At 37.5% G+C, this 13,752-nt stretch overlaps 1 protein-coding gene across 6 annotated transcripts in view; it reads right to left on the bottom strand.

Moving 5' to 3' along the window:
• The window catches only part of LOC110828453 (Krueppel-like factor 6), a 617,820-nt gene that overhangs the window by 199,753 nt on the left and 404,315 nt on the right, over positions 1–13,752 (bottom strand). For all 6 annotated transcript variants that reach the window (XM_087347256.1, XM_087347259.1, XM_087347260.1 and 3 more), the window contains exon 2: positions 5,539–6,475. In XM_087347256.1, the coding sequence (XP_087203382.1) occupies positions 5,539–6,475 (937 nt within the window). The remainder of the gene's footprint in view (positions 1–5,538; positions 6,476–13,752) is intronic.

The following is a 13,752-nucleotide window of genomic DNA, read 5'->3' as shown; positions in this document are numbered from 1 at the left end:
TTCTCTGGTCCCTAACTCCAGCAGTCTCTGTTAAAGAATTAGAAGTGACGTCATAACACCCCCACTAAAAACATAACCGACACAACATCGTAAAAAATATTCCCTTTAAATTTACACACGTCAGCGTTTTCAAAACACGCGTGATGGCGCGTGGGGAAACTGGAGGTAGGAAATCAAGTTTTACCATCAATTCTAATTCAGCGGATAATTCATTTCCATAACGGGACGAAACATTAAGTCCATAGACGACCAAGAACAGACAGGAGGAAGATCAAATCAGAATGGTAAAATATTGGATGGTATAGAGAACGGAGTCGGAAAGACAGGCTGCGAAACAAGGTTAGTTCCGACGTTGCCATGGTGACGCGGTACAAGATTACTTCGCGGAAGATGACAAGGATAAGAGGAAGTCAGAGAAATCTCGTTTTCGTCTGAAGCTATCCGCCCTCCCCCCACCTTCCCCTGCCAGCCACTTAGTACAGTGACCGAAAGCAGTTTCTAAAATGTTTTCAGTCGGAAGATTAGCTATGGTGGACGTTCCACACACTCAAAAGACAAGAGGAAACCGTCTTCCTTGTTACAGCAAGTTTACAGTTACATCAAAACGGGAAACATTTCTACTACTTGTCGTATATATAGGTGGACTGGTTCTTGCAATATGCAGACATTACACAACATTCCTCAGCGAGATATACAAAATTCATACAACAGACAAAAGCCTTTTTGAATGGTTTCCGGCATCTTTGATAGAAGCTTCCTCATACGTACATCCTACTCAATTCCGTCCTACAATTCATCTGCTTTTCTTCAGATGTTTCATTCTGAATGGTAAAGACAGCAGGAAATGGTAAAAATTAAGCATCATTAAATCAAATTCTGTTCGCAGTTACCATTAATTACATCCGAGTTACACGGTAGCCATGTTTAAAATTAATAACGTATTTACAAAAGCTTCATGAAACTTGACATATTTTGTGGACAAGTTTATGACCTGTTTCGACACAGAATTTCATTCTTCATTAACGACGGCTATCAAACCAAAAGCTAAACCACATTTCGTGTAGCCGACATTCTTGACATCACAAAAGAATCAACCAAACCAACATACCTTTCAAAGATTTCTTCAAACATTGTTACAAATTCGCACGACCGCCATAGTGATTTACTGATTTAAAAAATAACAAAAGGTGGAATAAACTAGTGGCCTCTGTAAAATTCTATAGCAGTGGTTGATTTATTATTGAGTACGATGTTGTATATTTTACATTTTTGAGGTAATTTGATACACACGACGTTTCGGAAGTAGGTCCAATTTGTGAAACGCCATCCATATAAAATGTCAAGGCCTTCAGACTATAGGCGTATATCTAATTTGTTCTTAAATTAATGAACTGATTCTCGAAATGTGAAGACTCCATCAGCAAAGCGAGACATTAATAAGGAACTAGCTAAAGATGGCTGGGACTAAATAGAATTTGAGGTTATCACGGTGGTAAGACTCATCGCCCTGGAGATGGAGACAGCAAGGGACTCTGAAACGTCGGTAAACTTCTGCCAGAATAGTCGGAACTACAACCCAGAATACAACCATCCTTTAGGTAAAGGCGTAAGAACACGCGGGCCTAAGTTTGATCTTCGACCTGTCTTGCAGACAGCTGAAACGGAGGCAGAAATCAATTACTTGTCGTCACCTCCACTAGGTAGCAGCCAGTCCCCAGTTTTAATTTTCTCCTTTCCATTTTCATTATCATCCATCAAAGGACGTAAAAAGAACTCAGAATCTAATTGCTCGTCCCAGCGAGAGGGGTTCATTTTACTTCAAAACTTTTTTAAGAAGGCATACTTACACAACATTATTTTCTTCTAGAAAATGAAATATAAGTGTTGATTTAAGTAATCTCTGAGAAGCAACACATGTATAGATGTCTCCAGATTTGGATCAAAGAGGAAGTTCTTGAATTAAGCGAAACATAAGAGGTTATTAGACACTAGAGCATTACACTAACCTACAACCAACGCATATATAACAACAGTCAAATACCACTCTTTATTGAAACAGAACATCAAAAATACTTGGATATTTTAAAGAGTAGTCCTTTTTAATTTATGTAAAAAATTTCATTCAATTCACAAACTATCATAGTTAAATTCAACTCATCAATAGTAATACTTTTAACTCATACGTTTATTTTTAATCCGTTCATACTTCGTTATTTTGAACTTTGTTGTTTACACATCAGATTTAAGGTTAATTTTAATTTATTCATGAGCGACTATTTTAAGTGTATAAAATTCATTATGCATCGGCTCTAAAACGCAGTCTTCTGTTGACCTTTTCGTAACAAATTACCATGCGCTCACTCCACTGTGTGTGACCTGTCTTTTGTCCTCGTATTCTGCCGACACAATTACTCGCATAACGCAGCAAACTACGTGTACATTTTGGAGCGACAATCTGTATTACGAAGTTAAGACGCTGATACCTGCAATTAATGTTCCGTATTTCTGGTTTATGTAAATACATTTTCACAACAACTAAACAAGTTTACGCTAGAGAACGCTGTAACGAAGTAAAATAATTATCAACACAAGCCGACCAAATATAAAATGTAAATCCATGGACTTTAAACACATTTTACGTTATACTGTCTGAATAATGGAGTATTTACGAACAATGAGTCTGACCGTAACTCGTTATGTTTAAAACGGAGTAGAACATTGGTTTTCTTGATGTTTGAAGGGAGTAGTGTGGGGGAGAATCGATTTGACGTAGAGTATAGAGTTTTGTGCTATGAAAGAGACCAAAACGGTCCGGTAGTGTGGAGCTGGTCAGCTGTGAAACCTGATTTCATAGCTGCATACTACTGAAGCCGCTGTCCTTTGTCTACATTACACACTCACACACGATACCGTTTGATTCTGGTAGAGCCGTTTTATCAAAATGTACTTCATGATATACGGATATTGTCCTTTGAAATTCCCTGTTCCCGATCTTAATTTAAAGCGGACCTGATTGTATAATAGTGGAAATCCTAAAACAAAAACGAGAAAATATAATTTCTCTTTTATTTTCTAAAGTCAGTAATTGGCGTACATGGGGAGAAGTACGCGGTATATTTAAATTTCGTGATAAAATTTGTGATGTAGGTAACGAAGAGTTGAAAACAAGGGAAGATAAAATATGAAAAGCGGAGTAAAACAAGATTCCATTAGTAAAATTGCATCGCCATCGCAACTGACGATTGTATTCGAAGTCGCGTTAACATCAATTCCTCCTCGACATACAACGGCCCTAATTTTTGAAATCTTAGGGCGCTACTTTCGACCGTTAACATGTCAATATCGATACTTAGAAATGTTTTCAAAACGGCGAGAGTTCATATCGTAGTGTACAGATGATTGCCAACATCTCACACGAACACACAGCCAACATCTTGAGGGTAGAAGTGACGACTTACAATTCTACACGATGTCACAAACCAGAAAGCTATAATCTGTTTTTAAACTGATCGTGGCAGACGTTTCCTGGTTGACAATTTTTAATTTACTTAACGGCAGCCTCCAATTGTCTATACGTTCCGGTGAAAATCACGAAGCCGTGATTCGAACCCAAACTTCCTGAATACGAAGCAGGAAGCTATCAGGTATGTCTGCAGGTAGACGTTTACAGTTGTGTGCGTCACATAGTTCTCTTTATCTTGAGACAAGATATTTGGGAAATTTTAAGATTAACCAGGATTTAACGCCGCAGAAATTTTGAAGGAGTTAACACTTCGAATTACAGAATATTGACTGCATTCCATTAATTCTGTCATCAAGTTTTCGTGATGTTAATCAGCAGACTTACAACTCATAATAACGTCATATTCCCTATTTGGGAGTCGAAGTACAAACATTAGGTTCCCTGTTTGAGAAGATGGAAAATGTTTGAAATTCTCCCTAGTGCCACTTCGTAATATCCACAGAAGTAAAATGGATTATGTTACGTTTAAGCGTTACAAAAACAAAGCACAGTTAACTACTGCAAACTCCCAACTTCTAATTAGAATAGGCCCCACCCCCAATAATAAATAACAGTAAGAGAACCTTATTGCCGGCATCGGTAACAAACAGAACCACAGGTCTCGGTTTACAAGCCAATGGGGACACGAGACGACACCTGAGGGTTAGTCACGTAACGTGGAGAAGTTACTGGATGACGTCAAAGTCACCAACGGAACCACCGCCATTGTCTCAAGAGGTTTTCTTCTCACTTTTCAACATCAGTCTTGATAAATAATAATCTTTTGAAGTCGTTTCGCATAGACAATTGCGCGTGTACGCAAACTGATTAAGAACCAGTGTTATTTAATGTGAGGATACATGCCGTGTCTGTACTGATAATGGTACGAATTTTCCTCAATAAATTTGAAATGGGACAAAAATTACGATTCTGTTAAACGTACGTCGCATTAACTAACCGTATTTTGAAGAGGCGTATTTATTTTGAAATGAAGCGACCACAATTTAATATACATAAAAATTAGACCTAATACCTACCATGCTGAAGATCGCCTTGTCAGAATAAAATCCGAGAAGAAAATTTTTGCACCTTTTAAACGCTCAGAATTGGAAAAACGAAAATAGTTGCTTATATAAAGTACGGTGGGCATAAATGGATTATGTTCAAACCGCGTACGATCACTGTACATAGTAATTACTAAAAAGCTTTCAAAAAGATTACAACATTTAGTAATACGCGAAATAATCAACAACTAGACTTTTTAATTGAATAAAAATTTCCTTGGATATTATCCATCGTCTAGTAAATATAAAACGTAAAACGACGTTTCGGTGATGGGACTCTATCTCCGTCTTCAGGTTCCTACACAGTAGATATAGTCCCATCTCCGAAACGTCGTTTTACGTTTTATATTTACTAGACGATGGATAATATCCAAGGAAATTTTTATTCAATTGACTCTTCACCATCGTCAAGAAGTTTTAAACTAGACTTTTTGTTTGATTCGTCATCCAACATTCTCCTTGAGAAGGGATTTCAGTGTAATTTTAACGCGTAATCCTTTATATAAGAGAAGGCATTTAAAAAATAACAAGGATACTAAGAAATTTAACATTAAAGTGATAAATATTTTAATTCATTGAAAGACTTAAATGATTGGTTTGACTTTTCTTGATGTACGACTTCAAAAAAGCACCACCAAGTCTAAATAGTGATTAACTAACTTAATGGTGCATATTTAATCTTTGGTTATAATTAGTGGAAGTGATAGAGCTAAAACGGGTATGGGTTACGTAATATGGATACAGGAATCAAAATCCGATTGTACAAGTGAAAGAAAGGCTCCTCATTCTGAAGCTTCTAGAACTGATTGGAAATAATTTATAGAGACACAAGTCCTCATAGGACGTTATGCAACACTTCTCCCAACTTCCCGTTCATGCACAGAACTTAGAACATCAAGATTTCCAAGTCATCCACAGGAAAGGATTTTCAGTGCTGAAGTGTCTTAGCCTAAAGAAAACTGACGATCTTACCTGTGTGTGTCCTCTGGTGTGCCTTGAGGTGAGAACTCTTGGTGTAAACCTTCTTGCAGCCGGGGAACTGACATTTGTGTATTCTTCTCTTCGAGTCTGGTGACTGGTCGTGTCTAGATTGCCTGCCGTTGTTGACAATTGGAGTCGCCGATGTAGAGCCACCGCTAGGAATTACAGCTGACGTAGGTACAGCAGGTGACGACGGTGATGTTCCTTGAACCTGACTGTTACTGCTGCTGTTGCGAGGTATTGGCGAGAAAGGGTTCTGAGTTACCGAGATAAGTTGCGTTACACCCGGTGTGTTCCTAGCAGTCAACCTCACTATGGCACTACGAGACGTACCAGAGGCGACTCGGAGAAGTCCCTGACCCACTGAAACATCGCCTGCACTACTACTTACACTACCAGCACTAGAAGAGTGGTTACTGCTACTATGACCTTGAGCTGACTCGGGGCTTGACGGTGGTGTTAATGTCGGGAGAATCGCCTGTCCTGCTGAAGATCCTCTAGCTAACAGTCTTAACTCCACTGGGTTGCTACTGCTGCTAGTAGAACCTTGAACTCTTCGACTGTCACTACTACTGGTAACCGTGTCTTCAAAACAGTCTTCATGTTCGTCGTTACCTTCATCAGGGTGTTCTTTCTTCACAAGCACGGCACAGCTCAACGAGCTATCCCACGAGACACCACTGCACGCAGAGCTGGCAGAACTCATGCTTAGGGTATCTAGATGTCGTTCACTCAGGTTCAGCTCGTCTAGGGTCAGGGGATCTACTACTTCAACTTTGGCCCAAGACGCTGTTGCAGCTACCGCCACAGTACCCGCTGGACGAGGTGCCGTGAATAGGTTCCACGGTGTGTCCAGGTCAGTGGGCAATTTCTTGTACGACTGAAGCTTTGGCTCATCCTTCAAATATCGTTCCAACTCGTAGCAGGTCTGTCAACAAAACAGAAAGTAAAATCTTTAAGTCCAGATGATAATTAAACAGACTCATGCAAGTCCAAAAGATTATCTATCTGAAAACTGAACAAAAGCCTTTATTAAACTTTAATACTGCACAATCTACTAGTAAGTATTTAACAAATTCCTGCAAAGATAATTTTTTTCAGACTTAAAAGATCGTAAACAGACTTTGTGGGTGTGGATGATATTGAAGAATACCATTAAAAATGTATAGCGTTTCGACATTTGTAATGGGTTGTACGCGGTGCTAAAATTTTGCAAAGGCACCTTGGGAGAAACAACTTAATTCGAATTACCTCACCAATTTCAAGACTGAAAGATGTTAAAATAACCGCTAGAAATATTTAGTTATTGTAAGATATAAGAAAGTGAATGGGCAAATCAAATCTTACAGCCAGTGGCGGGTAATGTATTTAGTAGATCGCTACGCAAGGGCTTAACCTCCGTATAATTAATTAAACGTGAGTTGTAAATAGCAGGCTATTGTTTTTTTTTACAGTCATATGACCCAAAACTTCTGCCCACAACGTAGTGGAAACCTTAGAAAAACATAACATTTATAAAATGTAGCTTACTGAAGTAACTAGTTCCTAACAACTCAATTTAAAGCAACATAAAACATGTATCTTTATAAAAGGATATTTTGCCTTTATGATATGAGTTGCCTTCCGACGGAAGCTACGTCAGTATCATGAAACTAGAAATAACTGAGAAGAGGTAAAGATCACACAAAATAAAGGATGGAAGAAGTGGGTTTCGTTCGTCTATTGTTTCCTGCTGGTAAATTGTGTGCAAATCATTAGTGATCAAACAATCCGCACGTGGCGTGACTGTGGTGAATAATTTTTACGCGTCATGTGTCTGAAAGAATAATGAAGTGTTGTCGACTTCACATGATAAAGTCACTTACTTAAAAGCTTCAAGTTGCACAGAGTGTCAGAGAAAAGGCTGTCGACACTAAACGGTTACATTTTCAATGTCACAAACCAAGTCTCATTTTGAATTTAAACGACAAGGGAAAAACAAATGAATGCAACATGCTATGTGGTATGTAATGCAAACAGAAAATAACTTAATATTTAAAGCGGGAATAGACCAGCAAAGAAAATAAAATTAATGCGTAGGTTTGTTAAGTAGACTTCATCCTATTCAGAAGATATTTGTAGCAATAAACGCCAGTCTGTCATACATCAGACGATTTATAACGTAAACACTCGCCACAGCAAAAGTGACATTAAAGTTACCTTTTGTTTATTATCTTACATCTAGACAGTGATCATGAAGAATTGCTCCTTCATAACTGAATAATGAATACCTGCTACCGAATGTTCCAAAAACGTGTAAACACAAACAAATTAAAGTTAATACCTGATTCATTCATAAACAAAGCCTGTTTCGAAAGAAAGTACTAAATGGAGTTTTTGAATGGTTCGTAAGTTTCTGGTATCTGAGAAATTACACCTTATCCACCAAACAGCTTTACTGCTGAAGCCCTCAAATCATGGACAAAACCATAGATTTCTCTCGCATGGAAGAATGGACAGAATGTTATTTAGCAATGCTGTATTAAACGCAGCGGTTTAGTGTAGAATAACAATAAAGAAGGTGTTTATTCCGTGAACATCACCCTGATCATTAGTTTGTTTCTGAAACAACATGTGCTGGAAATTAGCGGAGTTTATGCGATAACTTAAAAAATAAGATGATTATTGAATCTTCTTCAATTCCACAGCCATTAAAAGCCTAAGGGAAAAATATATACACGCGCAAATCAAAACGTGTTACTTCCATGCGTATTTGTTTAACATTTTCACTACTTCACTTCATATTTAAGTTAATTAAACTTCTCTCTCTCTCTCTCTCTCTCTCTTCACTTATATATATTTCTACGAGCATTTATTACACTTACACAATAATAATTCCGAATTATGTCTAATCATCTCATAACAAAATTTAAAGATTAAAATCGGTTATCTACATTCGTTAAGCAAACTTCTGGGTATGTTACTGCAGAGGATATGAATACGCCATTTATCGAGAACTTATCATGTGAACCGAGCCTTAGACGTAATAAATGTGTCATTAAGGACACTTGATCCTTCGTTCATCGTAACCTCCTGCCAGAGTAAATCCTCTTACCATCACCACAAGCTTTATTGTGGATCCCTGAAGCAACTACTTTGCTGAAAGGAAGACGCGCGTTTACTTACACATCTGAAACACAGGATTTAAAAGGTAGTTTATTGGGAAAATCATCAAGAAACTTAAAAAAAACTCTTTTCACATCGGAGCTGATGTTTTATCCGTCTAACTCCGATAAGACGCCCGTTCATTCTTGCTGTTCGTATGGAACGTCAAACGCAAAAAAAAAAGATCATATAACATCACTAACTACCTGATACTATGGAACAGAAATATCAGACATTTTTGACACCACGAAAAGCATGTCTCAATGTATTAGCCACTTATTCTTTTTTTTTTTAAATCACCTTTTCTCCTGACAGCGTGACAAAATAAAAATACTGTGACTGCAGCAACTCCACGGAAAAGAAGCTAGATGTAACTATCTTGCTGAAGAAATTATCCATCTTCTGTATCACACAAAAGTTAATTCCCTGTTAAGAACCCAGGACTTCAGCCAGACGAATCCAGTCCGCACCCCAAACCTATTTCCCTGAAAATTTAATCTTTATAAACAAACTCCTACATATACCTACGTTAGAGTGGACTATTTCCTGTCTTAAAACTTAATACTGAACTTCTGTGTAATTTATTTAAAAGAACAACATAGGAGTACCTACCTTGCTCTCATCTCATCAGATCATTATTTTATTCGTACAAAATAAATTATTCCTACTTGTGCTCATCCTGTTCTCGCGACGATCAGGCTCCAAAAACAAATCCCATCGACTTAATTTTTTCGGGAATTTTCATAACTGCCCCTTCCCAGAAATAGTTCGAGATAAGTTACAAGCTCGGTTTCCCACATTTAAGTGCAGTTCCCCAATAGTCTAAATAACCTTAGATATTTTACAGCTTCGTTAAATAATCAATTCAAGAATTAGTGACTAACGTACATTAAAGGACACATGTATTAATGATATGATAATCAATGCAGATTAAAAATAGATCCGGCTTCATTCGAGAAATAAAAATGGGATACGGGTAACATATTTTAATATAAACTTCGGGGTCAGGCTGGGTGGGGTCAAATGGTCCTTATCGAGCCGGGTAAAATTCAAAACATAACACTGCAGCTACTAAAAACACTTATAAATCGAACTCATATTTAAAGCGGAAGCCATAATTTTGTTGAGATCTTACGGCATAAAAGATGTTATTACAATTTGATTCAGTTCAATGGCGTAAGCAGTGACGAGAAACCAAACTTTTTCCTATTGTTAGATCATCTGACGTAACATGATACTGCTTTCATTCTGGACTCTAAAAGAGAACAGCAGGGCAAAGTGACTTCGTTTCAAAAGAAGTGTGACTCTTATAGCACGGTACGCCATCCAGCTTTCTATATGCCCTCTCTTTGAGTGCCAACAGTGAAAGGAGAAGAAAGAATTTTCTTTCCTCTATAATTATATAATATAAAAGGCCGTGGCGTTATTAAATTAACTCCACCATCTGCAGTAGAAGAGCATCTGAGCTGGAGTGTAAAGTTCTCACACTGTAATGGCGTACATACAAGCTTCGTTTGCTAACTTCATTATCTGAAGGAGATTCGGTCTTCTCCAGGGAGAAAGGCTTGTTCAGACAGCGCCACTGTCTCCTTACTACAAGTCGAAGTCAAGACCACGTACAAAGAACTTAGTAATGTCTGTACTTGGTTAGTGGCGAGCTTGTTCACACTAAGTTCCTCTAAACTTCACTGTGGGATATTTAACAATGTTTTCAAAACTGTTCAAATTACAGTGCGTCGAACAGTGGTGTGACCATCTGAATGGCGATTTTAAAATTCTGAGGTGAAAAAGTGGCAGTGCTCGATTATGAAGTCTTAAAAATGGTATTAATACAAAAATATAAATATAAAAACAAAACAAAAAACTGTCACCAAAGCAGTGCCGATGTGAACAAAGGACCTCTCGATTAGGAAAAATTGGTGCCAACTATCGACAGCGAGTTTCTATTAATTCCTCCAGTGACGTATGAGTTATTAAAATCCAAGTACTAAACAATATTTTGTTGAACGGAGCAAGTTGAATCATGCTGCAAAGATTTTTAGGGAGGTCATCGGTTCGAATACAATCTGATATTGGGACTATACTCACTCGACGCTTCGTGTTTATACTCAGTTCTGATATAGATATTATCAATTTTTTCTAAAAAAAATTCATACCAGTATATTATAACACAGAATGTATACAAATTTTATAACTAAATCTCGGATAAACAGAGTATCAAAACCGTAAAAATGGGAAATATTAAGTTTTAAGCACAACCGTCCATAAAACACATTTTGCACTACCTTTTATATCATTTTAATTAATTTAATTTTTATGCTATAAAATAATGATTGATACAATGACTTAGGAACCCACCTATACCTTGGAAAAAGTTCTAATCCAGGAAACCAAAGTAAAATTATGCCAACATATTGAACCCTGTTATATTTCAGCGCTAATATACTTTAATTATTCCGTTTGTATACCGGGAGCACAATTATGAAAGCTTCTTTACAGCAGACTTGGCTTTGGGGCGATTTTAGATCAGAGAAGTGCATCTTTCGGTACCAAATCAGTCTCGGGAAATTGCCAGGTGCTACCGTCAGCCATCTTGCTAACCTGTGACGTACGAGTATTGTGTTCCGAAGATAAACAGTAAACACAATGTAATTAAGCAGAGTCTTATACTTACACGCAACCACCCCCTCCACTCGTTCCTCACTTTCCTTTAATTTGTTGTTTGATTAATATTAAAAAGGACACGACGAAAGTATGAAAATTTCAGAGTTTAACATGACTTAACTTCGGAAATGTTTCAATGTGAACTGCCACGGACAACTACGAAATGCATTCAGACGTTTCACCGAAAAACTTTCAGGACTGCTTAGGACACGCTATATTAAACTACATGGAAAAAGTAACAAATCTTTAAATCTGTCCTTCTACATGCCATGTAGGCGCTGAGGGGGAAATGTGGTATAGCTCTTAGACATTCTTAATCTCGGCACTAGCTTACCCCCGGGAAAAACCCCAATAACCATTAGAAAAATATATCTCAAACAGGACGTGTAGGCTGGTAGAATCTTACCGACGTTTCAGAAGTACTGTCACTATTATCAGAGAAATAGTTCTGATGGTGGAGTCAGTAAGGACCTCCGAAATATCCGCAAACTTTTGCCGGACTACTCGGCGACAAAGCCCTCAAGAAAGTCAACTTAAATATGACTTACTCGGAAAAAAATTACAAACTGATCCTGCCAAACACCGTCTTGACTATCGACTTGTTGGAGAACGAAAACCCGAAAAACCATTACGCTATCAGCTGCTTGCAATGTTGAGGCTTAAACAGGTCATTGTTGGATTAATTTTGTGACCGAAACGACGAACAGCCTGATTGTTACAAATTTTGTTTTTGATGTAGCGTATTAGGCTTATACACACACACGTTTCTTGTAAAACAATATTTATTTCTCAAACGCAAGCGTCTGTGATATTAAAATTCACGTTTAAGGGGGGATACAATACAATTGTGTATATATGAAATGTAAACACGTACCATTAAAAGTGGTATAAATAAGAACTTTGGCCCAGCAGATCGCAAAGTTCACAAGTCCTAGTGTGCCTACAAGGCGAAGGTTATGGTCGAATAAAACTACACATTTTCAGCTGGTAACAGAAAAAAAATATATAGGAGCATTATGGTGATGTGATCTGGCTGAGTGCTTCTTTTTCTTGTATGATTTTTGTTTTTTTATCATTCTTTAACACTTGGACGAAAGTAAATTTACAAAAATGGCCTTGTTCTCTTTTCCATCTGAGTAAACCATCTTTAACACCACTACTTATCGCCGTCTCCAAGATGATTTCACTTTTATTCCGAACAGAACTGAATATATAAAGCGCACAACAACACACAGAATTAAACTTTATATACGAATCACTTTCCATTATACAGTAGAATTTTAGATTTTCTATTTTAGTTAATTTCATAAGTCCCGATGGACATGATTTAAATACACAATGTCTAAAAATTAAATTACAGTCTAACAGGTTTATAACTCTGTATTCAGACCACAATTTGATAAACGAAATTCTCCATAACAATGGCTCAAACAATCAAGTTTTTGTTTCCAGGTTCTCCCTGTTCCTTCCACTAGTGATGCGTCCCACGTCCCATCTGAATATAATCTCGTCTTTCATGTTCTACGTAGCGTAACTTCATCGACATTTATTACTGCATCAAGGATTCTGTCTGGATCTTCCCTTAAGGATTGCCAGAGAAGAGAAACATAAACAATGTCCTTGACGTAGTCCCATAAAATAAAATGAAAGGGTATGGGGTCAGGTGAACGTGGCGGCCACCCGGTAGCTCTACCTCAGCCAACCAACTTGTTTGGGAGTGTGATACAAAGGAAATATGTGACCCTCCAGTGATAATGCGGTGAAGCGCCATTCTGTTGGAACAAAATATCTGCTGCCTCAGAGTGTACCTGCAGCTGTTGCAAACCATTTGCATCATGTCTACATACTAAGTTCAGTCAGTTTTCTTAACGAAGAAGAATGGTCCATAAATCTTTTAAACTTCAAACATCCAGCTGTATAGTTTGAAACTTGTGTGTTGGATCACTCTTATAGAGCGATTATTTTCCCAATATATAACACGAATAAAACTTTAAAAAGTAATAACAGTGGTACTTTAATTTGTGGACACGAAATGTTAATTATTATTATATTTATTTCAAACTATTGTCCGATTATAATGTCACGTTATCCCTTTACAGTAGTTACTTAAACTGGATCGGGTTTCATTCAAAGGTAATCAAATGTTTTATCATTTCAAGCACCATTTCAAGAAATTTACATATTACCGGATGCATGTGAACTAATTCCATGGTCTACAGCTTTTCTTGAGAATCTGATAGTCGCTCAACTAGTGAAGAATTTCATTGGGGTAATATAACCCACAGATTAATTACCGTGTTCATAAGAGCCCCCTCCCCACCAAGAAGACAGAGTCATCTTAACACGTGCCGCCGACAGAACATGAAATATCACTGTGACGAGTTCTTCTAAAAATAT

Source organism: Zootermopsis nevadensis, unplaced genomic scaffold, assembly GCF_977971745.1.
Source record: "Zootermopsis nevadensis isolate Lab colony 2312 unplaced genomic scaffold, Znev_1.0 Znev_ptg000011l, whole genome shotgun sequence".
In the NCBI taxonomy this organism is placed as follows: Eukaryota; Metazoa; Arthropoda; class Insecta; order Blattodea; family Termopsidae; genus Zootermopsis; species Zootermopsis nevadensis.
This window is presented reverse-complemented; position numbering and strand designations above follow the sequence as displayed.